The sequence below is a fragment of the Mustela erminea genome, chromosome 21, assembly GCF_009829155.1.
Source record: "Mustela erminea isolate mMusErm1 chromosome 21, mMusErm1.Pri, whole genome shotgun sequence".
Taxonomy (NCBI): domain Eukaryota; kingdom Metazoa; phylum Chordata; class Mammalia; order Carnivora; family Mustelidae; genus Mustela; species Mustela erminea.
Window position 1 is genome coordinate 7,354,514 of NC_045634.1, and position 27,460 is coordinate 7,381,973.

General features: G+C 38.6%; 1 protein-coding gene across 2 annotated transcripts in view; it reads right to left on the reverse strand.

Annotated features, from left to right (window-relative positions):
* KCNU1 (potassium calcium-activated channel subfamily U member 1) overlaps nucleotides 1–27,460 on the reverse strand; it is a 146,840-nt gene that overhangs the window by 13,763 nt on the left and 105,617 nt on the right. For both annotated transcript variants that reach the window (XM_032329302.1, XM_032329301.1), the window contains exons 20-23: nucleotides 13,392–13,488; nucleotides 9,839–10,063; nucleotides 7,989–8,175; nucleotides 1,396–1,464 (exon numbers count right to left, since the gene is read on the reverse strand). In XM_032329302.1, the coding sequence (XP_032185193.1) occupies nucleotides 1,396–1,464; nucleotides 7,989–8,175; nucleotides 9,839–10,063; nucleotides 13,392–13,488 (578 nt within the window). The remainder of the gene's footprint in view (nucleotides 1–1,395; nucleotides 1,465–7,988; nucleotides 8,176–9,838; nucleotides 10,064–13,391; nucleotides 13,489–27,460) is intronic.

Genomic DNA, 27,460 nt, shown 5'->3' on the forward strand with positions numbered 1-27,460 from the left:
TAACTAAGATTGGATTATTCTTTAATTCTTTAAATTACTCCATGTTTTTATAAAAGATGAGAAATGCATGATAATCAACCCACATTTTTTATGCACTGTATTTTCTTTTCTCCTTGCATTGCCAATCCAAGACATGCTCACATACCCCAGGAGACCTTGTCCAAATCTTGCTGTGTCATCTTAAACTACTGGCCTCTATTCTCCTAGACATTTTCCTGTATGCCACGGTACATTCTGTACCAAAGTGCTGGCAGTCAGACTTGCAGCTCTCATGTCATCCTGACCCTTTCCAGCCAGTGAAGGAACAAAAAACTGAGTGAGCTGACAAATGATTTGTTAGACTAATTTAACAAGAGCTGCCTGGTGCCAGCAAGTCTTTCCAAGCTCTGAGTCCCTGAAGAATGACCAGATGTACTTTGGGGCCAGTGAAAAGCTGGTTGGTCCCCTCCTGACTACTCCAACTTACAACACAGTCTTCTAATCAATGTCCTCAGGGTATGTATACCTTGGGTTAAATACAGTTCAAAAGGATAGAAAAAGAAAAAGAAAATACAGATAAAAACTATGGTTGACAGCTTCAGGTTCTAATCTGTTTTAAAGACACTATTCTCCTCTTTCATATCTTCCCCTTTTTACATCAATTATTGTCAGTATTAAATCCCAGTGTGTCCCATTTCCTTCCAAACATATCCCCAAATACACACAGGCACCCTCCCTGCCTTTCCCACCATTCTTTCTATTCCCAGAGCTCCTTACATCTAGGAAAGTCTCATATATGTGTATTTACTGTAAGGTGTTGATGAGTGATAACAGCTTGTTCTGGTATTTCTGCATCGAGTGTTTCCATTTTAGGAGAGCAGTGCCATTAGGGTCAGGATTAAGATGACACAAAGTAGACACTTGGGACACAACATTTAAGGACCCCAGGAGTGGGTGCCTCCTTAACATCTGCATCCTGAGTGCCTCATATGTGTCACCCAAATTCCAGCCCTGGTATCACTACACTACAGGAAAGGAAGCTGTCTGATTTAAAGTCCCACGATGGGTAGGTAAGTGGGTATAGGGACATTCTTCATAGTCCTCAAACTCATGCCTCACCCCTAGGAGATTTCCTCCAAACAAGACTGAGCCAGCTACTGGTCTCCCTTTCCTGATAACTAAATAAAAGGAGAAGGCAGATGTTATTCCTGCACCCTGACACCCAGATATACCATGCTCTGCATGATGTCACCAGTTAGATAAAAGCCCAATGTAATGTCCAGTCAAACACTTAACATTTCTCTGGGGTCCAATCTGATTCCTCAGTCCTTTGTGGATTCTAAAAAGAAACTTGGGAAATCAATTACAGATGACAAAGGTTTCTCCTTTGCGTTTTGTCCTTGAAACACAACTTACTCAGTTCCGTAAGGATAGGGATTCTTCGATATTTTGACGTCTCAGAAAATCTGTAGGCTGAATCCCTTCCTGTGGACACAGACCACAACAAAGAAGAAAAGAGATGGATAAATGCAAACAAAGTGGCTTACAAAACTTGGCAAGAATGGAGAAGCCCACCATGTAAGTTGATGCTTCATCTTAACAAAGTTACTCTCATGTCCAAATCCTTGTTTGTTTGTTCTATACTTAGGGGGGAAAGTTGGGGCCTCCTCAGCATATTCTTTTAAGAAGTGGGGTGTGTGTGTGTGTGTGTGTGTGTGTGTGTGTGTGTGTGTGTAAGTTTAAATGGCACTTAAAGTGAACTTCAAAAAAGGCAAAGCTCATCCAGTGGCTGCTTATTGACCATAGTAGTAAACTACGATTATTCTTTGTGGAGTGGTAGTGCTAGAATGCATACCCATTTGCATTCAGAACTTCTAGGAATCCGTGAATAAATAGGTGGGGCTGCTCCACCAGTGCTTCTGGTGCACAACAAAAGGCTTCTGACTCCTAGTGCTCTCAGCCTCTTGGAGATGGCCTCTGGATATTCAGGTGCACACAAAGTACCACTCATGTCTTCTTCTTCCACAGAGTTGGCTGCCTCCCATCCCCGGTTGGCCTGCCTCAATTCTGAATGCCTTCGAAGTTCCTTAAAGATGGGCAGGGTGTCACTTGGAGCCTCTGAGCTTTGCTTTCAGTTTACAGATTTCCCTCCTATGTGAGGAGGTGAAACCCTTCACTTTCTTCTGTGAGCCTTGACTCCATAGGACAGTGATGCGTAGCATCAGCCTGAGACAAGTGCTACTATGCAGGGAACTATGGAGAGGTTCAAAACCAGGCAGAAGACCAGAGTTTTTGTCTCTACGCCAAACTAAAAAATGTAAAGAATGAAAAGGGAAGAGAGAAATGGGGAGCTGGGGTCCACTTAAAAAAGATACATACACATAATGATCTCGACAGAAGTGATCCTTTAAAACTGCTGGTTACCTTTCTTGAACCTTTTTGAGAATACTACTGTGGAAGGTAAAAGTTCTACTTATAATTAAAACTCCCTACTGTCATGGAAGAGGGTTTGCTGTTTACTGAGCCAGGCACATGGGAGGAGATGGGGTAAGATGTGGAATGAATCTGAGTGTGGTGGTAAGACAGGCTGACAGAAGACTACAGGAGGGCTGCGGAGATGAGGACAGTGAAAAAGAAATGACCCAGAAGAAGATTCTTCTTTCCAGAGAAAATGCTATATGCTATAATATTTACCAGCTTCTCCATTTCCCTAAGACATTCAGTGAAAGAGGAACTTCTTGTTAGTGAGTTTCTGAGAGCTGCTAAAATTCGGAGTCATACTTCAAGGTGAATTTGGGGGGAAACCTGATGCTCCATAGGAAGCTCCCAAGCTATTTAGTTTATAGGTAGAACCGGCAAGGACCTTAGGAATTCAGTAAACCCTTCAACTTCAGGTAGGCAGGTAGAAGACCAGAGGTCTAACCATGTTCACACAGCTATTTAGGAGGAAGGCTTATATCACAACTAGAGATCAGATATCTAACTCATTGGTAAATCTTAATTGTAATGAGATCTGAATACCTTCCAACTATTTTTCCTAAATAAAAGTCTCTGGGATTTCCATAATGCATGAAGATTGGGGGAACTAAGATTTACTTTATTCTCAGATTTGTGTTAGATGCTTTCTCTGCTCTATGCACCTTTCCTTCTTTCCTCCTTCTTCCAATATTTAAAGAAAATCTTCTCTGTGCTAGGATTATGAAGAGTCCCTGTCCCAGTGGCATTCTCTATGATGCAAATATAAAATATTTTCAGTGATGGGTACTGTGGAAAAATCTAACTTTTAGGGGCCAGTGATTGATGAGGGAAGGTGACTTTAGATAGGGTCTGAAGAGAGTCTTCTCTGATATTGGAATGGAGTTCTGAGGGGTGAAAACCAACCCAGGCAGAAGGAATGGGATAAGGAATCCAAGGTAGAAAAAAGCCAGTATGAACAGGACGAAGTAGGAGAAAATTCAAACTCCCTACAGGCCTGCAAGACCCTATGTGATCTTCCTATAATTGTCATGGGTCACATTATAGGGTTTAAAGAACGGAGCTGACATTATCTACTAAATATTATAAAAGATCCCTCTGGCTGCTATGACCAGTAGAAACTATAGAGAGATCAGAATTTTACTACAGTCATATCAAATCTGTGAATTCAGTATACACAGTCAAATACTTCCATCTCAAATGCCCTTATTGGGTGCAGACACATGTAAAACAGTTGGAATAACTGCTTTGGACATCAGCAGAAGGACAACAACTGAATTTATGCCTTAATTCTATCTTGTCTTGTAGAGCAATTGTTAATTTGAAAATGTGTCAGATCGTAGCCTGGGTATACTGTACTAATGTCAATATTTTTGCTATCTAATAGTACATAGTATTATACCTGAAATCTTCCAGTCTGGCAGGGTGCTATTACAAAAGATTGCTTAATTGTAGATCACTACTGTACATTTAAATTTCAGTAGCATATTAAGTTGTCAGACTTAATTACCGTTATATGTTTAGATTATGCCACAGATTATTTAGTTCAGTACCTAGGTTTGCCAACCTGCTCTCCTTATGATGTGACAGGGCAGCAATTAGAGCATCACTGGAAAGCCTAGAGTTTCCCATGGAAATGTCCAGAAGGGCTGGCATTCTTTTTTTTTTTTTAAAGATTTTTAATTTTTTTTTTTTTAATTTATTTGACAGAGAGATCACAAGTAGGCAGAGAGGCAGGCAGAGAGAGAGAGAGAGAGGAGGAAGCAGGATCCTCGCTGAGCAGAGAGCCTGATGTGGGACTCGATCCCAGGACCCTGAGATCATGACCCGAGCTGAAGGCAGCGGCCTAACCCACTGAGCCACCCAGGCGCCCCAAGGGCTGGCATTCTTATAGGTCTTTCAGAGAGTCCTCACTCTGCTGTCCCCAATCCCCAACACCCCTTGGTGAATCACTGTATGGAACAGTCTCAGTGGTCCAAGATGGCCTTCATATATAAGTTTATCATGACTGAAGATGTGAGAAAATCCACACTCCACAAAGGTCTCACCAGATATGCAAGGGCAAGTTTTCTGATCTTGGTACAATTAATCTTTGGGGCCCCAAAGTTCATTTGTTTGTTTGTTTGAAACTATGTGGGGCTGTCCTGTGCATTGTAGGATGTCTACCCGCATCCCTGACATCTACTCACTAGATGCCAATAGTATCCCCCCAAGGTGTGACAACCAAAACTGTCTCCAGACATTGTCAGACGGCCTTTTGGGGCAAAACTGTCTCTGGTTGACAACCATTGTCTTAGAAGAAGGGAAAGTGAACTGTTCATTAGCTAGTCTTATGTTGGAGCACAGCATGCAAGATGTTCTCTGCCTCCTAGTAGAATTTCATAATCCTTTATACTGTCAATTCTTGGGGGCATATATTCCCATTTCCACCTTTTAGAGATGGTACAAGAGTAGTATTAATGTGAAATGGGAAGAATGTTAAGAGAACCAAACAGGCTTCACTGAGGATTGGGAATCTTTAGATAGAAACTCGAGGGAGATTCTTATAACGCCAGAGTAATTGATGAAATTTCTGAATAATGATGCTTTGCTCTTCACAAGTTCATAATGTGACTTTACTGATGCTGTGGCACCAGATAAGCAGATTCCATGACCTTTGCTAGGTGGCACAGTAGAGCCTGACTGGATCTGCATTTCCTGGTTACACAAAAGGGTATGATGACATCCATAAAAGAAATGGTGCTAGAGCGTATCATGCTCAGTGAAATAAGTCAAGCAGAGAAAGACAACTATCGTATGATCTCTCTGATATGAGGAAGTGGTGATGCAACATGGGGGCTTAAGTGGGTAGGAGAAGAATAAATGAAACAAGATGGGATTGGGAGGGAGACAAACCATAAGTGACTCTTAATCTCACAAAACAAACTGAGGGTTGCTGGGGGGAGGAGGTTTGGGAGAAGGGAGTGGGATTATGGACATTGGGGAGGGTATGTGCTTTGGTGAGTGCTGTGAAGTGTGTAAACCTGGTAATTCACAGACCTGTACCCCTGGGGATAAAAATATATGTTTATAAAAAATAAAAAATTTAATAAAAAAAAAAAAAGAAATGGTGCATGGCCTACACCACACATTTTTCACTAAACTTTCGCTATTGTCTTTGGGGAAAGCACCTACTCATACTTCATAAGGATTGAAATTCTTTGATATTCCTTTATTTTTTCTGCCTCCTTTCCAAATCTTTCCCCCCCTCTCCTTTACCTCCTTCTACCAATTCCTCTTTCTCCTTGAGGGCAACCTATTAACCTGTAACAGAGTACATGGCACATCATACAAGAACATTGTTTTGTTGTATTAATAAATAAGTGAAAAGATAAAAATCACTAGATATATAGGGAGCTAGGACTAAATTCACATGTTTCTATCTTTCTAGCCTATATAAGATGTGAGACTTAAGTAAAACTAATAGTAGAAAGGACAAGTCACCCAGATGATTAAGTAGATGACCAATGTCAGTTTATCTCTGGCTTATGTTATGTGGGCATTTTCATTTGTATATTGATGATATTGCCTTTCAGTGAATACTTCTCTGTCTAGTCATAGAAAGTTGTAAGTATGGTGTACTCATATACACACACCTACTCACACATATACCACACACATATCTCATGTAAATCTGAATGAGCTTAATTGCTATGCTAAGGATTTATGTGCAGAACACAACAGCATTTTTAGATTTGTTCATCAGTGAAATGGCTCATACCTCCTTAGTCTGGATTTTCATGGCACCTTGCTATTTATAAAGTGCTTTGTTATCAGTCTGCTTTGCAAAACACCCTGAAACTCTGGGTGCCAAGTGGGCTTTTGTTACTTAGGAAGGGCATCTCAAGTAGCTGGCTCAGTTCACCTACTAAAGAGTAGGCTTGATTATTCATTTATTCCTTTGGCCCAGGAACCTTCTACTTTCCCACCTAGCAACAGTGATTTAGAAGTCAGAGAGAGTTCTTTTGGTTTCCTAATTTGACATATGAACGTTTTTATCCACAACCAGAATCCTGAAAGCCTTGCAATTCCTGTGATGTCTGACTGCTCCAAGTTCCATGCATAGTGGAACAGCCGTGCTCAGCATCTGTATGGGGCTGCACAGAGGACTGAGTTCCTGATCCTGAAGATCAACATCCCCAAGGGAAATGGCTGGATTAAGGGGACCACAACAATGATTTATTTTTATTTTTTGAGTTGAAAATATGTTTTAGATACAGAAAATTCTTCACTAATAACACTTTCATATTAGGTTGAATGTCTAGTAGTCAATTTTAGAAATAGATGAATAGATAAACCTTTTCCTATTTGAAGGGAGAAGGGAAACCACAATTTTTAGTGGGGATTTACCTCAAACAGTTGGGTACAGTGAAATGAATGGGAACTCCTCAAGAGTCCATCTTCCTGGCTCATTTGCTTCAATTCATTAAGTATATGGTAAGCATAGAAGTGACCATAATTGTACTAGGCATTAAGAGGAAGAGAAAGGGGCGCCTGGGTGGCTTAGTGGGTTAAGCCTCTGCCTTCGGCTCAGGTCATGATCTCAGGGTCCTGGGATCGAGCCCCACATTGGGCTCTCTGCTCAGCAGGAAGCCTGCTTCCTCCCTCTCTCTCTGCCTACCTCTCTGCCTACTTGTGATTTCTGTGTGTCAAATAAATAAATAAAATCTTTTTTAAAAAATGAAGAAGAGAAAGGAAGAAAAGACTTGATCTCCACCCTGAATAGATCCTGCTTCTCACATATCTTTCCAGTCTGAAGCTGCAATATGACATTCTTAGTCTATGAAAGTTGGAGGAGACCTTAGATATAGTCTTCTAATGTTCATAGATTGAAAGCATCTTAAAAGAGTAAAAGAGAATTTATACTTCATTTTCTCAAACATAAGACTAGGAATAGTAGTGGAACATCTCTAAGATCCAGTGAGAATTGATACTACTACTATGACTACTAAATATTAATTATAATAACGAGCCAATTTCTATCTTAATTAATATTAAATTATTAATATTAATTAATAACAAAAATATTAATAACAAAATATAATCAATTATATTAATATAAATAAATACTATATTATAATTAATTATATTAATATAAATAATAACAAAAGTTAACAAAATAAAATAAATAAACATATAAATAAAAACAAATATAAATAAAATAAACATATAAACATATAAGTAAAAAATAACAAAAATGTAATTAATAACAAAAATATAATTAATAACAAAAGCAGCACTTAAAATTCAGTGATTTTTCTTAAAATGGGAAAACAGCGTTACATATATTCCATTTAGAAGTTAGAAATAGTTTTTGGCTTAGAATTACCAAGAACTTAACTGTCTGCTACTTCTATTACAGAATTCTCAGAGTTGGGAGGGGTCTTTGAAGATAACTGACCAACATCCCCATGATCAAAGTACTTCAGAGAGGAGTTAATTCTCTTTCCTTACTCCATTCCTTTAGCCTCCTCCTGTCAGGGAGTTGTTCTTACGTGATTGTCCCGGCAACTGATCAGAGCAGCTAATTCTCAGTGATCCAATGTTGAGGGTGGCCATGATGGTCTCTGTGTCTACCAAAGCTGGGTTGCTTGATGCCTTGCATGAAGAGGATAAAACAGCACACATGGAACATTCTTCTATGTTGGCTGCATGCAGGTCTTGAGGAAAGAGTGCAGATCCCTAATGAGAGAAAACCCAGTAGAGGAGGGACTCCTCAGATGGAGGGATTTTATATCATGACTCATGGCGATGGCTCTTTGTGGATGATGCAGTTTTTGAGCCAAAGCCACTTCAGGCTTCACTGACTCAGTTTTAAAACTTAGTCACCTGATACGGAAACACATTTAGCATCGTTGATCATTAATATCTCAGTGCGACTAAATTTCACAGACCCTTTCCTGAGAGCAAATCTGAATGAGCCAAAGGAGTGTGGAGAAGGAAGATTACGTTTAGATGATTCAAGTGAGTAGGGATAACAGTAGGGGTAAAGCTAAAGTTATGGATCTAAAGGCAAATTTTGCATCCCCACAATTTTGCTTGCAGCTGACCTTTCCTATACCCTCTGGATTAACTGGCATAGTGGTGGTTGCTTATTTCCCAATTTAGTGGAGAAATAGAGATATATCTGGTCCTGGCTTCAGGTAGCTTAGGGATGAACACCAATAATTCCCAACACTAGCTAGATCTAGAGGTTTCTGGTTCTCTTCCTGTCTTCCTTTCTATGGCTTAAAGTAAGTGCAGAGAACTTTATGGTGGCTTTTTAAAAAAGCAAATGAAATTTGTTTCTTGAGAGAACCAGTTTTGAAATTTGAACAATATTACCTATTGTCAGCATTATTTCATGAAAAAATTAATTGCTTAATTTAAAAATTAATTGCTTTATTTTTTATTTTTTATTTTTTATTTCCAGCATAACAGTATTCATTATTTTTGCACCACACCCCGTGCTCCATGCAATCCGTGCCCTCTATAATACCCACCACCTGGTACCCCAACCTCCCACCCCTCGTCCCTTCAAAACCCTCAGATTGTTTTTCAGAGTCCATAGTCTCTCATGGTTCACCTCCCCTTCCAATTTCCCCCAACTCCCTTCTCCACTCTAAGTCCCCATGTCCTCCATGCTATTTGTTATGCTCCACAAATAAGTGAAACCATATGATAATTGACTCTCTCTGCTTGACTTATTTCACTCAGCATAATCTCTTCCAGTCCCGTCCATGTTGGGAAATAGTGGCATACAATGGCATAGATGTGTATAAAGGTTCAGAGCAAGTACAATTACAAACACAATGCCACATATGCATAATGAATCCATTTCTCAGAAATGTAAGCCTAATTCCTCCTCCTCACACATCTATCAGGGACCATGTGGCATTATGCGTTCCATAAAAATGTGTCTTCAGAAAAGATGAGGAAGTCAGACCACAAAGGCTATCTAGTATCAATATTTAGCTGTGGACATTAAGTCAAAATTAGATTCAGAAATGCAGAGAAACTCTTATTTATATAAAGACCATAAAATATGATTATGAACATAAACATAAAATGTAGTGGCTCCTGGGCATAAACTCAGGAGCCACAATAGCTAGATTTAAATCTTTATTCTGCTGCTTACCTGCTGTAAACTTGTACAGGTTATCTACTCTCTCCATACCCAAAGTTCAACAACTTAAAATCTACCCCTCGAATTATTTTGAGGGTAAAATGAGTTAATATATGTAAAATGCTTAGAACAGTTTTTGATACCAGTAAGCACTATATAATTACAAGCTACCGTTTTATTATTATTAATGCTAGTACCATTACGCTATATTATATTCACTATCTCTAATGTGACACTTACAGGTAGAATGAATATTCGGGGAAAATTCCGTAGAAATATCCATTCTCTCTTCAGGTAATCCAGACACCCAATGAACACAATGTCTTTCAGCTCCATTCGTGTATAACTGCTAGCTCTCAAGGGCATTACAAAATTCCGAAGCCCTATCAGTGTTGAGGTAGCATCTCCAAAGACACATGCTACTACGTGGTCCCGAAACTCGTGTTTTGACTTGTCCATTCGTTTCTAAGAATAAGCATGCCAGAGTCTGGTCAGTTTTAGAAACAAGTTGAGAGTTTCTCAAAGGAGGCTCCATCCCCTCATCCCAACTCTTCCAGGTGCATTCAAAGGAGGACTTTCATAAGGATAATTAAATTCTGCAAATTGCTCATAAAACAGAATTTACCTATTATGAGGCAATTATACTTTTTGCCTTTTTTGTGGAGTTCCTTCTTAGTCCACTTTTTAAAGTCTTTTATTAGCATGGAGTGCGTCAATTAAAACTCAGTGTTATTCCCCAAGGTGTGAAACCATAGAACCAAATGGGAAGTACATCTTTTATTTTCATTACATGATTTTGGTCTTATATGTGCCATAGTAAAATGAAAAATTAAAATGTTACAAATTCTATTGTTAAATTTATGTCTTCTAGTGAGCCCTGAAAATCACACAAAGTTGTACAACATGTTGCAGTTTTTGGTGGATTTTTACACAGATGAAAATACCTATTAGTTTGGAACATATGAAATTGCCTTTTCATGGATCAAAATGGTTGAATATTGGTAACCTCATATAGTTCAACCTAACATACCAAACTCATTCAACAGATACTTTCCAAAGTTGAGGAAATTTGTTATGCGAAATGCAGAAAAGAAATGAAAAGGTCACAAAAATTCTATTTGAACCCAAACATTTGAACATGCCAGTACTACCATCAGCATCACCAATTGTTAACATTTCTTCTATATCTCTAAGTACTACCTCCAAATAACCAGATACATGAAAAATATTTAGATGAGCTTTACCCCCACATTCACAGAGATTTTTAAGAGTGATAAATAATTTAAAAAAAAATTATTTGTTTATTTGACAGAGAGAGATGACAAGCAGGCAGAGAGGCAGGCAGAGAGAGGAGAGGAAGCAGGCTCCCCACTGAGCAGAGAGCCTGACGCGGGGCTCGATCCCAGGACCCTGGGATCATGACCTGAGCCAAAGGCAGAGGCTTTAACCCACTGAGCCACCCAGGCGCCCCAACAATAAATAAAATTTTAAAAAGAGAGAGGGAGATGATATTCCTGTAGAAAACTCATTTCAAGCCTTTGTCTGATTTCTTCCAGGAATGAGTCAGCGCCTTCTCTTGTGGCTCTGGAATGGGCTAGATAGAGCACTGGATCTGGAGATCTGATTCTGTATTCTTTTTTATGACTGTGAACAAGCTAGATTACCCTCTGACCCTCAATTTCTTTAAGTTTGAATGGTTTAAAAAATAAAAACTAATTCTGTTGTGGAAATGAAATAATATATTGAAAGTACAGTGTTCAACTCATTAGCTATTGTTCAATACCTTTAATCAACTCTGAATCTTTTTGAATTCCTAGAGTTTCAGAGGAGGACTCTTGGAAGCTGGTAGAGAATAGGTTAAATGCACGTAGAAGCACGTCATACATGAGTGTGGCCTATATTTCTCAGCACATGAAGACTCAGAATACTTCAAATGTGTATATCATCCTGCCCTATGCCCATCTTTAGCTGGGTTAAATGATAAGCTTCCGTGAAACAGGGGATGATAAAACCTAACAAGATAAATAAGTAACATCTGACATCTCTACAATTAGTTCGTCAAATTAGCATATACTAGGAAATACTCTCTTTTCAAAGGGAATTGCCCTGTGAGGGGAACTAAAGCTACTCGCCTGGAGAGCCTTCTTGGAGAGCGATGTGAATCTTAACCAAATCTATTAAATAATTGTCTCTAGCTAATCCGATTAGTTTTAACTTGAATAATGAAGCCTCTAACAGTATTTAATGTAACATGCCTGAAGTCCAAAGATTGCTCTTCTGAGTAGAACTAAACAATTAGAAATAAGATACATGGCAGAGTGCATTAATGGGCACAGCCAGAGAGGCAATTTCTCCAAGAAACTGTGGCACAAAACTGTCTTCCAATTGAGAAAGATGGTGGTTTTTGGAGGATGGGAGGACGCACTATTTGTTCAAAGTAGCTTAAATCAACCACTTCCACTTGACCCTTCTGCAAATGAAACCAATTTCAAAGCCTCTCTGAATTCTTCAATATGGACATTTCTCCTCTATGGTCACAAGTTTGAAAACCCTTAGAATTTCTTAAACTAGAAGCCCTTCTAAACTTATCAAAAGACTCAGTTGGTGTTCTGAACTATATTCCACATCAAGTATCATAAAGGAGATATCTATCATAGCAAACTGTCTCTGTGTTAAGAAGTAAGGTATAATAAAACATCTGCTATTTCTGTTTCTTGGTCTCTTGGATGCCTCCATCTGCAACCAACTTCTCAACCTTTCTAATGATTTCTCTCCCACTAAAACATGTTTAGCTTCCTGTTCAATGGTGTTTATTTTGCTTAGCTTATAAGAAGACATAATTGCTAAATGGTGAATTTCAGTAGCAGCCCTAAAGGTTTTCTAGTTGATATGACAGCTCTGACAATTTTATGCTTTTGATCAAATGATTGATCATGCTTTTACAAAAAAATTTACAAAAAAATTTATAAAAATATTCTTTTAGGACACTGGTACTAAGCCACAAGGATTGTGTGTGTGTGTGTGTGTGTGTGTGTGTGTGTGTGTGTTTAACAGAAAAAAAAAGTGAACATAACTCTTTAGGAAAACAAGAAAAATATATAGTTATCAATTAGTCATAGTTGAAAAAATTATATAGGGTTCATACAACAATCACTTTGATTATGACACCTGGAAAGCAGGTGTCAGAGCGTGGATTAGAATACAGATTTTTAACATCTTAGTTGTTAGCATTTCAGTAAATTGAGTTAGTTCATTTCCTTGAGAGAACAGAGATAGAGACAGGATTCTAATATTTATTAGGATTCACCCATGTTATGCATCTAGGAGATACATTCTTGACTAATGTGTTAAGTACAGCCAGCTTTAAGAGAAACCACTATAGAAAATCCAAACTTTAAACCAATAATTAGGAAAATATTTACTTAAAAAAAAGGAAAGTCTTTGGAGTTGTTGTAAATGGTTTCCCTGGTGCATTTAAATTAATTAAATTTACTACAAAATAACAACATGTTAGGAGAACATTATTCTAAATAACTGACTCAGCTAAACTGTGAAAGGGGGGAAGAAGGACTTGAACAATCTGATCTAATTGTTTCAAATCCAGCATATTACCTGCATGGTCTTTGTCAAATGCCTCATCTGTTACCCTGCAGCCTGGTGAGGAAGGTGTTTTCCTTTGGAATTCACAGTTTACAAAGAAAAATGGCAGGTTCTTGCTTATAACTACTATAAGGACATTATTTACTCTAGGTATAGCTTTACCTTATTTGAAATTTGGTGCAAGATCACCTACCAGAATCACACTGTCCAAAGAGATTGCTCTGCACCAATGAAACATGCCACTGCTATCAAGGTTGTCAGAATCTTTTTCCACTTCATACAGAAAAGTCCTAAACAGGGAAAATGGAGAGTTAGCTGAAAACATTTGTGGCACTGGTGTAACAAAGCCAAGATATCAAACACATTAGAACCTTGAACCCAAAGCACAGAATAGCACAAGAATAACCTTGGTCTGTTGAGACTCTAGAATAAAGATTCATGTCAGAAGGACACAAAGATTTGAATTTACAGAGTGTATCACAGCTGAAGACGTACAAAGCACTTTGTGAGTGTATGTGCACATATGTATATTGCATGTGTGTGCATTTAGCAGACATATCAAGCTCTCCTTTTACCTTACACTATATGTGCCTTGAAGGTGGTTATTTTTGCTCTTGATTTGCTACTGTAGTGATGCTACTATTGCTTGGGAGAAATCAGGGGAGGTGTTTGGGGCACCTGAGCATAGGTGAAGGCTGTGAGATTGAGTCATGAATGGTATCTCTCTCCTTGACCTGTTTTCCTCCCCTCTCCTTTCCATATCTTTTTGTTTGAGTCCCTGTTGAAAACTTCCTCCTTATTACATGCATTTTATATTCTTTACAACTTCTATAACTGGCCTGCATTTGACTAAACTCTGCTCTAATCTTAGTTTGAGTCTTGTCAAAGCCCTCCACATGATCGGCCAACACTGCGGTTGGGCACAATCTTGATCATGTAATATATTAAACCACCCAAAGGGTTAGATGATCTTTGGGAAAAATCCCATTATATCTGAAAGAATGCATATTTGCTCAATAGAGAAGAAAGTAAGCCCTTCTAGAAGCACAGAAAGTTTAGAGTCTGGACCTATTTTAGTCAGGAGAATCAAGGCTTAGTCTTCAGAAACAACCTCAAAATTCCAGGGGCTGAATATAATACAGGTTCTCACTCACACTACATATTGCTCAGGTGAACAGGTGTCTGTGCTCCACACAGCCACTCAGAGTGGTGCAGAGGCTGTACCATCTTTAGAGTCACACACCTAGAACATGCATCCTTCTTTGCCATTAAGGCAAGGGAAGAGAAAGGGACTGGAGAAACAAGCCTGGGCTTTTAACTGACCATGGCCCAAAGTGATGCACATCATTTTTTTTATCATATTTCGTTGACCAGAACTTGTCACATGCCTCCTACTAACTTTATGGAGGTTGAGGAACATGGGAAGTGACTGAAATACTTGGTGAACATTTCAGTCTCTACCAGACTTTAAAGACCACTCCACATTTTAGGGATAAAGATCAAAGAGCTAACAAATGGTAAAGGTGGCATTTGAACAAAATGGCTGAGATTGAGGTTACTGATGCTCAGAAGATCCAATTCTCCTTCCTGTCTTTAACAAATGGGCAACCAGATGGAGCCACATGACTAGTTCTGGACAATGAGAAGTGATGGCTGATGTAGGGACAAGCTCCCGTGTGATTCTTCAGGCCCACTCTTGACATTTTGTAGTGATGACCAGCCCAGAGCTGAGTGCCCATATACAACAGAGTGCCCTGGCCTCAATGACCTGTGTTGGATATGTAACGGGAAGAAGAAAGGTACCTTTGTTGTGTTCAGTCACTGAGATTTCGTGGTTGTTACTACATCATACATCCATCCTATTCTGACAGAAATGCCTATTCTAAAAAACACGTTGCATGGAATATTAGTAACTGGAGAAGTTGTGAGGAAATGCTTTCTGCAGTCAAATTAAGTTTGAGAAAAATGTCCCCTCTTAGATTCACACTGCTCTTCAGTGTTATGAAAGGTTTAGAAAAGTCGTACAATAAAGAAAACCTTTTGAGTTTGCATAATCCAGTGTTTTACACACTTAGTTGACTGTACGCTCTTACCATCTACTGATTCATTTATTTATTTAAAAATATCTGTTACTATCTCTTGAGACACCTTTTGGGACATATGGTACAGTGTCATACTGTAGGTTTAGCCATGGTAATCAGTATGTTAGACAGCACTTTCCTGTGAGATTTTACTATATGTCCTGGGAAAAATACAACATACTGTGTTCTGCGTTGCAGGCTGAAGGTTTTTGTTGTTTTTCTGTGAATTAATGCAGCTTGTTATTCAACACCTGGCCCAAAGACTCAGACTCTAAGATAAAATCAAGCGATTTTAATCTCTTTAACCTAGTCAGGTTCTAAATTACTATCTTAAGTCACAATTTTTCAGACAAAGAAACTGAATATTGTCAGCTTAGAAGTGTCAGGCTTAAAGTAATAGGATAGAGAGAGGACCCAGAGAGGCTGACATGGGAGAAGAGTTTGGAAAGTTAAGAGCTTATTGTTTTTGTTTTTTAATATTTTATTTATTTATTTGAGAGAGAGACAGTGAGAGAGAGCATGAGCGAGGAGAAGGTCAGAGAGAGAAGCAGACTCCCCATGGAGCTGGGAGCCCGATGCAGGACTCGATCCCGGGACTCCAGGATCATGACCTGAGCCGAAGGCAGTCATCCAACCAACTGAGCCACCCAGGCGTCCCAAGAGCTTATTGTTAGTGAGATTGGCCAAAGCTGAGATACAATCCTTTGTATTCTTCCCCACTGAAGACTCCCTGTGAACTTAGTGGATTCTAGCCGTTTACCTGGCCAGAAGATGTTGCAATGTAAGCCTTAAGGTCAGTTTAACCAAAATGGGTTACCTTATTCTTTCAACTTAACATGCCTTTTGGTGGTTTAAATATCCTTAACTCTCCTTAACTCGGCAGCTCCAACCCCAGATTCAAACAGCCACTCAGGCTCTCTTACTGCTACTACAAAGGTACTACATAGGACTATAATGATAGCTTTAGGCCAAGCTGGTTAAAGAAACTCATCAGGAAATACACCTAAGACCAGAGTCTGTTTTTGATTTTTATGAGGCTCTGTTACTCATTCATACAATGTATTTTTCTTTCTACACCTACCTTCCTAGACACTGTCCCTCAGATGTTGATGTAATACACCAAAGTTACCTTCAGGAAGGTGGCCTCCTTCTCCCCACCCTCAGCATCCAAGTCTGGGACAACTGTTACTACTTTTCTTCTGGTCAATTTCTTCAGCCTTTTCACCTTTCCCCTCCTTTCACTCTTCCCCCCTTCTCCATCTCCATAATAAATGAAGATTCCTGCTCTGGAAATTAAATGTCCTTTGGATAATGGAAAATTATCTTCTCCCAAGCACATTTTAGCTTGACTTGGAATACCAAATCAATCACTATACACTTTTCTATCATAATAAAAGCATGATCTATATACACAAGCTGTCACAGACAACATCTTTCTTTATTCTGATGTTATGGAAAACAGATATGCCTTAGAGGAAACACCTGTTGGAGACCTGCATAAAAGAAAAGGCTGGAGGATCCCCACTTCATCATAAAGGCATCCATCTGGTGCCCTTGCCAAGCAAAACCTGATGCAACTTATTTCACCATCCTTAACTATAGCTCCCTTCTGCCATATGCCTTGCAAATGACATGATCCTTGCAGAAATATACCTTCATAAAGAGAATAATAAATCATCTGTGGGAATGTGTGGCACTAGCAGTCTTATTAACTAGGAAATGATGATCAGAACATAAAGGCTGGTGCTATTAGGGGGAAAAGGAGCCACAGAACACTATCCAGGTCATCCGGGGCAAAAAGAAAAAGCAACATCCTAACCACAGGCAGAAGCATTTTGCATGAGGGACCTTTCTGTGTAGGAGAGGGTGGCAAAGCAATATGGTAGGAGCTACCTGAGAGGGCCTTCAGCAGGACATGTTTGGAATAAGGGCGGGTGAGTTCACTGGTCACAAGATAGGCTTCTCCTTGCCCAAGCAAAGTAGGATACTTCTACCTGGGAGCATCCAGGAGCCATCAAACCTTGAAATGTCCTTGGGCTTCTCCTTGCCCAAGCAAAGTAGGATACTTCTACCTGGGAGCATCCAGGAGCCATCAAACCTTGAAATGTCCAGAGTTAGGTCTCTGACTGCCATATTTGAAGGCTGACAGGTTCTAGTTTGCTGGGTGAGAATAGCTTTTGTAGCCAGTCCACTTGAGGATGTGCAGAGCAGCATGGGAATGAAGGCTCCAGCTTTCTTTGCTGATGACTGCCTTTTTCTGGGCTGCTGTTGTATGCATGAAGCCAATTGCCTTGTGAGTATGAGCTTGAACCTGTCCCAGCTAAGGAACACAGATTCTTTCCACTCTGCTTTCTGGAACCATTCTGAAGAGTACTTTTATTCTTCCATATCCATAGCAACATACCCTCTATGAATCCTATCCCTTAAAGGAAAATATAAGTGAAGGACCATGTGCCTTTGGTTTCCAATGGTGGCATCTGATGAAAGAGAGAGATCAAACCAAGTAGAAAACCCTCCGTTAAGGTGGGGTAAGTTTCAGTGCCACATCAGGAAGCATAGTATCCAAGAGGGTAAAAGTCTGCTGTCATTATTTTCTCCAATTTACGGATTTGACTCAGATTATTCTTGAAGATGATCTACCATTAGATCCTCCACTGTTCACAATATCTATTATAAAGTTTAAAAGGCACTGACAGGTTTTTTTTTTTCCTCCCTCTTGTGTAGCCTTCATTTTTGGATGTGTTAGGAAATCCTGGCACATAACCATTCTGTTTGAAGACTTTTTAAAACTCCATAGGTGGCTTGTAAATTCTTGGGAGAGAGCTTTCTGGCCTGGATGTAGAACAATATATTTTTTTTGCTCAAGACTTGAGTTAAATAAAAGTAACAAGTCTCAAAGTCTTAGCGTAGAAAAGACAAGTCCCTTGGCTAAACATTGGGAAGCAGTGGGGAGGAATGTGTCAGTGTGTCCAGGAGTTTCAGTGCCTTTCTTGGTTCAGTCTTTGGAAAAATCCACTGAAACTATATCTTGAAGGCAGTGACCAAGTTCCCACCAAAAATGGAGGGAAAATCCTCTGTTCCACTGATGCCTTTGGTGCTGTTAAGAATTTTGTATGCTCCAGCTGCCCTCTCTCTAATGACTTCACATATAGTGATGAGATTACTCAGTTTATACTTAATCTGAAAATACTAATTGATTGTCAATTCTGAATACCACCATTTGTGTTCTGGGAAGAAGACAATCACCTAAAATTTGGGAATCTGAGAGCAAGTTGTATAATCAGCGCTTCCCACTCCAACCTGTGCCTGTCTCTTTCTCTCCCTGTCTTGTGCACATTTATACACACCCCTATATACTACACACATGTGATCATCAAATTAGAATATAAGCCTTTATGGACACATTATGATTTCATTTTTCTCGGTTTCACCTGGTCGCCATTTATTCATAACAAGGCATTTTCTTTTCTTTCTTTCTTTCTTTCTTTCTTTCTTTCTTTCTTTCTTTCTTTCTTTCCTTTAAACCTTGGAGAGAAACTTAAGGTTTAAAAACATGGATAATTTTTTACAGTCCATTTTCCTGGGAACCTGTGTCTGAGCAAATGGAAAAGGGTTCCTGCGAGGTCTGAGAAATTTTCAGGACCAAGAAACTATTTAAGAATCTCAGGAAGGAGAACACAGTCCACCTTCCCTGTTAGAAAGCCCTCTGTAATCACTTCCTTTTCCATGAGAAGGAAAAAAGGTGCACCAAGCTCTGTGCCTTAACCACCAGCTTGACCAGATATCATTGCTGCAACTCCTTTACTATAAGGTAAAATGCAAAAAAACCTGCCCTGAAATCTCATGAGATAGTCTATGTGTTGACAGCAGGTTTCTTATCTCCCAAGCATCATGCCCTCTTGATTGCCATGTGGGAAGCCTTAGGCAGGAAAGGGAATGGCTGTCACTGTGTGCTCAGATGGAGTTTCCCAGGACAGAAGACTTCCAGCGCTAAAACTGGGCACTCTATTATTAGAATGGGGAAAAGCCCATAGGAGGGAGGAAAGGGGAAGGAAGAATAAAACACTTGAAACACTATGCCCAGAAAACCTTCCACACCTCTGTCTATAGGTGGGTTTAGTTGATATCCAATGGAAGAAATGATATTTGGGTGGTCAGAGACATGCATGTTTTAAGACATACAGAGAATTATATCTTCCAACCTTCTTCTGATTCCTGTCTCTTGAGTCTTTGCATAAGAAATTACTGAGTATTATAAACTTAAATAGTGAGGTTTGTGGGTATAATTTTTAAAAAATCTGTAAATGGCATTTTAAAAATACATATTAAATATAATACATAAAAATACATATTAAAATTCAAGATATCATTGTGTTCAGTATAATCTTATTTCAGTCTACATAGGAGAATATAAACTGTGTGCTAATGTAAACCAAATCAGCTGTGAACAGAGTGTTCTGTTTGCCTTTAAATGTTGCTTTACAGATGGAGTCTATCAAATCTGTGGCCTCTGTTTTCAGTGTTTACAATTTAAAATCTCCACAAAGACATTTTTCCACCCTCCTGCTTAGAAGTGAGACACAAGGTCAGAGTGGTCCCAGACCAGATGAAGGCAAGAATAGGATGGTGTTTCTATTAGATAAATTCACATCTGAACGTACATTTGAGCTTCTCTCTGTTAAGCTTTGCTTATTTCTGATAACTACAAACTGACAGCTTTCTTCAGAGCATTTTCTATGAAAACATACATGTAGGCATCTCAGAATTTAAATGGTTACCAGACAGACGATCAAGGAGAAAGATGAAAAAGACAGTTTCCCTCTTCCTTGCCCATTCCCCAGACAGACCGTCATTTAAATCCCTTTATATCTTACGGATATTGCATTTAGGATTTCCTACAATGTGAGGACAAATGAGGCATGACCTGAAGCAGCAGGTACTTCTAATAAAGGCTGGAGTTTGTGCCCTCGGTAGAAGAGCCTGGGGCTCCGGTCAAGCTACACATCTCAGGAGAACAAGCTCCACAGCCAATCTTTCCAGCGTAAAGCTGTATTTTTAGGTGCTCTTTTCCACACACCCCAACACCTTCTAAATATCAAATGACATATTAAACACAGAGGTTGACCTAAATGAAAAATATTTTCCACAGAGTTTGAGATACAGTCTTCTCTATTCAGTGGACTAGGAACTGAACAATCAACTCCATTACTGATACTTTTGATCCTAACACACATTACTAAAGCAAATGTGAATTTCAGGCCAAAGGCTTTTACTTCTGTATTGGGATATGGAGGTGGGAAGTAGGAATTTGATATATGTGAAAACTAACAAAGTTTTCACTGTATTGATAAACTTTCTAAGGTTTTAAGGGATTGAGCCTGAGTCAAAGATTAGCATAAACAAAACAATTTCCTTGGGCACCAGGTAAGCAGTTTGGTCTGGACAATTACCAATAATCATAACCCCTCAGAAGAAAATTAAGATGGGAAAAAATAGCATCCGCCACAATGTTACCGGTTTGAATGTGTGCATGTGCTTGTATAAATATGCTTGTGTGCATGTGTGTGTACTTGTGTGCCTGGGTGCGTGTGAGAGAGAGACAGGGAAGAGGTATCAAACTGAATGGTATAAATTGTGCAGAGGAAACACAACTAATTTCAGGGTACATGAATACTATTTGGTGTTCTTCCTAAATAGGAGGTTGTTTGTGAATTCTCCTTATCTACATTCCTTAGTTTTTCTGACATTCCTGTTGCTGATGTCAACATGGAGAGAGATTATCAGTGTGCTGGGGACTAGAGATTTTTGGAAACATTGAAAGGATTTAATGATGTGTTGAGGGCCATAGACTTTAAAAATTTCCTCCCATCTGGAAGCCATCACTGGAGGAAAGGCTGTTGAATAAAGGTATCTTGAATGTTAGAATATTTTACTTAGCACCAGTGACCTGTCAAGAAGCAATGGGGATAATGGAGGGGGAGGCCACTTGGGATCACGCAGGACATGGGGCCCTCCTTCTGCTCAATGGGCTGCATGACGGCTCTTTTTTAAAAGTGGCTTGCCTTGATGAAATGTGAAAAGTTAGAAGTAGGAGCCTCTGGTGGGAGGGAGAAGGTTGTGATTAGTGTTCTTTAACGAAAGAAGAAGTGATTAAAGCCAGGCTGTTATTAGGGATGAAAGCTAAGAGTCAGGGTTTTTTCATGTGTGGGGCTATAGAAGAGGATCTGCAACATGAGGTGGACATAACAAGGCAGGAGAGTCACAAGCACTCTCACTAGAGGTTCCCCAGGTTTTCGCTCTTTAAGTTAAGGATGAATGAGAAAGAAGGAGGAAAGAAGTAGAATGTTCATCTTGTCCGTTCACCTTTAACTTGAAATTGAGTTTCCACAGCAGGTCAAGTCCTTCACTCCCCTTATGTGTCACTATGAAAGTGACGTTCACATTGGGATTTCCTGAAGCCGAGCCTGTTGCATCAAAAAACAATCTGGATGCTCTACCTCTCACCTCTACTGCTTATGCTCCAGAAGGAACTTCCCAATGTTGTTTACTTAGTTGCAGCCATTTAGAGAGGGGGGGGAGGCGGGAGGGAGGGAGGGAGAGAAAGAGGAGAAAAATGAATGGTTCTACAAACTTTTTGTGAACTTTGTTATAATTTAAAAATCACCACCAAATAAAATTCCTTTGTATGTCTCCCTTAAACATCTGTGCTACGGAACCACTGTGCATGTTGATAAGTGAGTTTTGTCTTGGATCTTTCTCGCCCTCTTTCAGAGAAGGGACAAGATTATCCAATGGCCCAACACACTAGTCACCCAGCGGGCAGAAATGCATGCCTGTCCCTCTTTACTGTTGATGTAGACCAAATGGAAGACCCAAAGTAGTGCATCGTCAAAGGTTTCAGCTAAACACTCTGCCTTTTGTACATTAGAATAAGTTGACATTTGCACAGAATTATACAGACTACTTAATGCAAATAAAAATGGTATCTGCTTTCCTGATGAGTACTTCCTTGACTATTTTATAAGAATGCAAATGATTTCCTATCATCCCTTTTCCCTCCATATCAAAATCTCCATGAAACAGATTCCAAATTATGTCTGAGCTTTCATCACTCTGTGAAAGAATAAAGAAATTACATGCTCTGTGAAATCTTCCAACCTCTTCCATTAGAGCTTCTGAAAGGAACCCATCCTCTCTCACTCAGGATGCTAGGGTAAAAGTCCAAAAGCAACCATGCCACGTGTCTTAATGGTTATTTTATTCCACCCGTTGATTCTTTAATCTTCTATATTATTTATTAATTTGTTTTGCTTTCAGTGGAAAATTGAGATTATATCATTGAAAAGTCACTTTTTATGTGGGCCCTCTTCATTAACCTCTACTCTTCCAAGCTTTTGAACACCCTTTTAATTTAAACTCAAAACTTTTGGTAATAGTTTGGGATGAAAATTAATGCCTTGGTGAAATTATCCTAAAGTTAATCTTCACCTATTATTTCCAGACATCTGATGAGATACTATTAACCTCTCTATCTAGAACAGGATCAACAAGTTATTTTAAATGTGAGGGAGCTGGGCAGATAGTAAGTATGTTAAATTCTTCAGGTCAAGAGACAAAAGAGATACTATGAGGTAGTTGTATAAAAAAACAGAAATTAAATTTTCACAATTTCTCATGATGATATTCAAAATATAATTAAATAATAGTGAAGAAAAAGAAAAAGGATGAGGAGGAAAAGAAGAGGAAGGGGAAGGGGTTTTTTGGTATTACAGAGCTACTAATAAAAGTAAAGATTTTTTTTTAAGATTTTATTTATTTATTTAATTGACAGAGGAGAAAGAGACAGTGAGAAAGAGAATACAAACAGTGGGAGTGGGAGAGGGAGAAGCAGGCTTCCCGCTGAGCAGGGAGCCATGCAGGCCTCCATCCCAGGACCCTGGGATCATGGCCTGAACTGAAGGCAGATGCTTAAAAACTGAACCACCCAGGTGCCCCAACTTTATGCTGATTTCATTAAGAAACATTATAAAACCTACAGTGAATGTTAAGTTGTAAGCCATTTAGTGTTCTATAATAGTGATCTTGGGCAGTTCTCCAGAAAAATTTCAATCTTTACCTAGAGCTAAAAAAATAAATAAATAAATAAATAAAATCAGTGCTAAGCTCTTAAGCTGCTGCTTTGTGGTAGGGTAAGTCAAAATATTCAGTTTATTTTCTGAGAAAAATTCACAGAACTAACAAGAGAGAAGTCCATGAGAACAAATGAAATTCATCATTGACAATACTAGCCAAATAAATATGATAAACTCAAATATTTTCCACAAAACACCTGCTGATGAATAATACAACGAATAACAAGAGTATTTACACACCTTATATTTCACAAGTTTTGTAAATTTGTCTAAGTTGAATTTGTTGTTGTTGTTGTTGTTCTATGTGTATTTTTTATCTCTATCAGCTGAAATACATCTTAGCAGGTTCCACTTCAGATTGTACTGGATTAGTGTTTTCTCAGCTCTTTTGAAGACATTTTCACGGGTAGTTGGGCCATGCAGACTATTCGCAGAGGCTAATTTTTCAGTTATTTCAAATTCAGCATTGGCTCCCTTAATGAACAACAACTAGACAGTATCAGTAACATTTGTTGACTCACAAGAAGCCAAGGAAACCACTCAAAATCATTTGCCTTGTTTTTTAATTGACTATTGAGATTGCTCCCAATGTCAACTCTTCAAGCAACTGTTTCTGCTGAATGGTCAATAGTATTAAATAATTTTATTTCCTATGGACATCCTCACTGGATGTTCATAACAATTTAACTGGCTTACCATTAGTAAATGGCTTTCCTTGCTTGGTTATCATAAATTTTGGTTGCAAATTCTATGTGATTACATAGTCTTTTCAAATTTTCTATTTTTTTTTTTTTTTTTTTAGATTTTACTTATTTATTTGACAGATCACAAGTATGCAGAGAGGCAGGTGGGGCGGTGAGGGGGAAGGGGAAGCAGGCTCCCCACTGAGCAGAGAGCCTGATGCAGTGCTCAATCCCAGAATTCTGGGATCATGACCTGAGTTGAAGGCAGAGGTTTCAACCCACTGAGCCACGCAGGTGTCCTCAAATTTTCTAATTTTTTAAACTAGTGCTTTACTGTAACAAGGAACACTGCAATAATATATAATACATAATAATATAATAAATGTCATTTTTTTAGTTTTATGGCAGCTCCTTGGATATAACCACCCACAAATAAAGCCTTGTCTTTATTTGACCTGACTTGGAGCTTCCTGGGGGGAATAGCTGGTTCCCCTAGAGAATTTTCCAAAACTGGTAAGCAGCAGTTGCTTAAAATTGCAGATAACTGAGGAAGAGATAGAGTGTGACAAAAAAAAAGGAGAGCCCAAAATCTTCAAACAGAAAAGCTGGAGAATGAGAAGTCCATGGGAGCTTTGAAAGCTTTGATTTATTCATTGCAGGAATCTAAAAGGAACCACATGCATGTACAGGGCTGTGTACATGATGCCAAAGAGATCTGAGACATCACTAATCTCTTCTTGAAAATCTGCACAAACAAGAAGTGAAGGTTAGGACAGAGATGTAAGCAGCTAGGGTGCTGAAGGCATCCCCCAACATGCAAACAGAGCCCCTTGGCAAAGGTGGAGAGATTTACTGGTTCAAGGCATTTAAGGAAATCTCAGTGCAATCATTAGCTAACCACAAAGCTGAGTGTGTACAGACTTGGTGTCAACACACCACAAAGAATATAAACTTTAAAAAATTATTTCAGAAAAGCTATGAAACAAACAAACAACAGAATGCCACCAACAGCAAACTCTGGGGTGAGGGAGAAAAAGAATTTCTGGAGCTGCCATTTTATATTATTAAAAACATGTAGCTTTCAACGAGAAAGTTTGAGACACAAATACCAAGGAAGTATGGCCCATACATGGCAAAAAATCAGCCAAGAGACACTGTCCCTGAGGAAACCCAGACCCTGGACTTACTAGACAAAGATTTTTAAAGCAGCTATTATAAATACAGGCAAAAACATGAGGAAATCATGGCTGAGGAACTAAAGAAAATTATGGGAACAATGTATCACCAGATACAGAATATCAATGAAGAGACAGAAAATAAGAACCAAATGGAAATTCTGGAGTTGAAAATACAATAATTGAGAACATATTTTAAGTTTTTAAACTCCAGTTATTTTATATTATATATTAATTATATATATAATAATATGCATTAATTTGTTATTATATTGTAAAATAACACTGTTATTTTTTATTTCAAGTGTAAAATATGGTGATTCAGTACTTCTATACATCACCTGGTGCTCATCACTACAAGGACACTCCTTAATCCCCTCACCCACCTCCCCTCTGGTAACCACCCGTTTGTTCTCTATAGTTTAGAGTCTGTTTTTGGTTTGTCTTTCTCTCTGTCTTTTTTTTTTTTTATTTGTTCATTTATTTTGTTTCTCAAATTCCACAAATGAGTGAAATAATATGGTATTTGTCATTCTCTGACTGACTTATTTCACTTAGCATTATACTCTCCAGCTCCATCTATATTGTTGCAAATGGCAAGATTTCATTTTTTATGGCTGAATAATATTCTTTCATATATATGAAGGAATATTTTATATATATACATATATATGTATATACTACATCTTCTTTCTCCATTTTTCTATTGATGGCTGCTTCCATAATTTGGCTACTCTAAGTAATACTATAATAAACCGGGGTGCATAGTTCCTTTCAAGTTAATGTTTCCATGTTCTTTGTGCTCCATAGTGTGATTATGGGATCATAGGGTAGTTCTATTTTGATTTTTTGAGGAACATCCACACTGTTTTCCACAGTGGCTCACCAGCTTGCATTCCTACCAGTAGTGCATGAGGATTCCCTTTTCTCCACATCCTCAACATTTGTTGTTCCTTGTGCTTTCAGTTCTCACCATTATGATAGATGTGAGGTGATATCTCATTATGGTTTTGATTTGCATTTCCCTGATGATGAGTGTTGTAGAGCATCTTTTTATGTGTCTGTGGGCCATTTGCATGTCTTCATTGGAGAAACCTCTGTTCATGTTTTCTGCCCATTTTAATTGAATTATTTGTTTTTTGGGGTAAAAATATTTTTACTAGAAGGTCTCAACTGGCAGAAGAAAATCAATTAACACACCTTGGTACATTATAATTAAACTGTTGAGGCCAAGGACAAAGAGAGAATCTTGAATGCCAGGGAAAAAATACTAGATTAGGCACAAGACAAAAGTTGTCAAATCTCACTATTTCTATTCAACATTGTATTGGAAGTTCTAGTCAGGCAATCAGGCAAAGAAAGAGAGAGAGAGAATAGAGAAATGATGGATGAGGGAAGAAAGGAAGGTAAGAAGAAAGGAAGGAAAGAAGGAAGGAAAGGAGGGAGAGGAGATCACCCAGATAAGACAAACAGAAATATGGGGCACCTGGGTAGCTCAATTGGTTAATGTCTTCCCTCAGCTTAGGTATTGATCCCAGGGCCCTGGGATCAAGGACTGCCTGTGTATCAGGGAGTCTGTTTCTCCCTCTGCTTCTGCCCCCTGCTTGTACTGTCTTTCTCAAATAAATAAAGTTTTTTAAAAAATAAAAATTAAAAAAAAATGACAAACAGAAGTAAAAATAACACTGTCTGCATAAAACACAATCTTATATATACATGAAAAATCCTAAGAAAAACACACACACACACACAAATCTGTTAAAACTAATAAACAACTTTGGTAAGTTTGCAGGATACAGACTGGTAAACAAAAATATATTGTATGTCTATATACTAGCAATGAACAATCTGAACATAAATTGAAAAAACAATTTCATTTACAACAGCATCCAAAAATTAAAATACTCAGGAATAACTTTAACAAAAGACATGCAGGATTTGTACAGGGAACACCACAAAATTTTGTTGAAAGAAATTAAAGAAGATCTAAAGAAATGGAAAGGCATCCTATGTTCATGGATTGAAAGACTAAGTACTATTAAATGACAATACCCTCCAAACTGATTTGAAATTTTAATTCAGTCTGTATCACAATTCTAGCTATATTTATTTTAGGATAACCTAACAAACTGATCCTAGAATCTATATGTAAATGGAAGGAACCTAGAATAACCAAAGCAATCTAGACAAA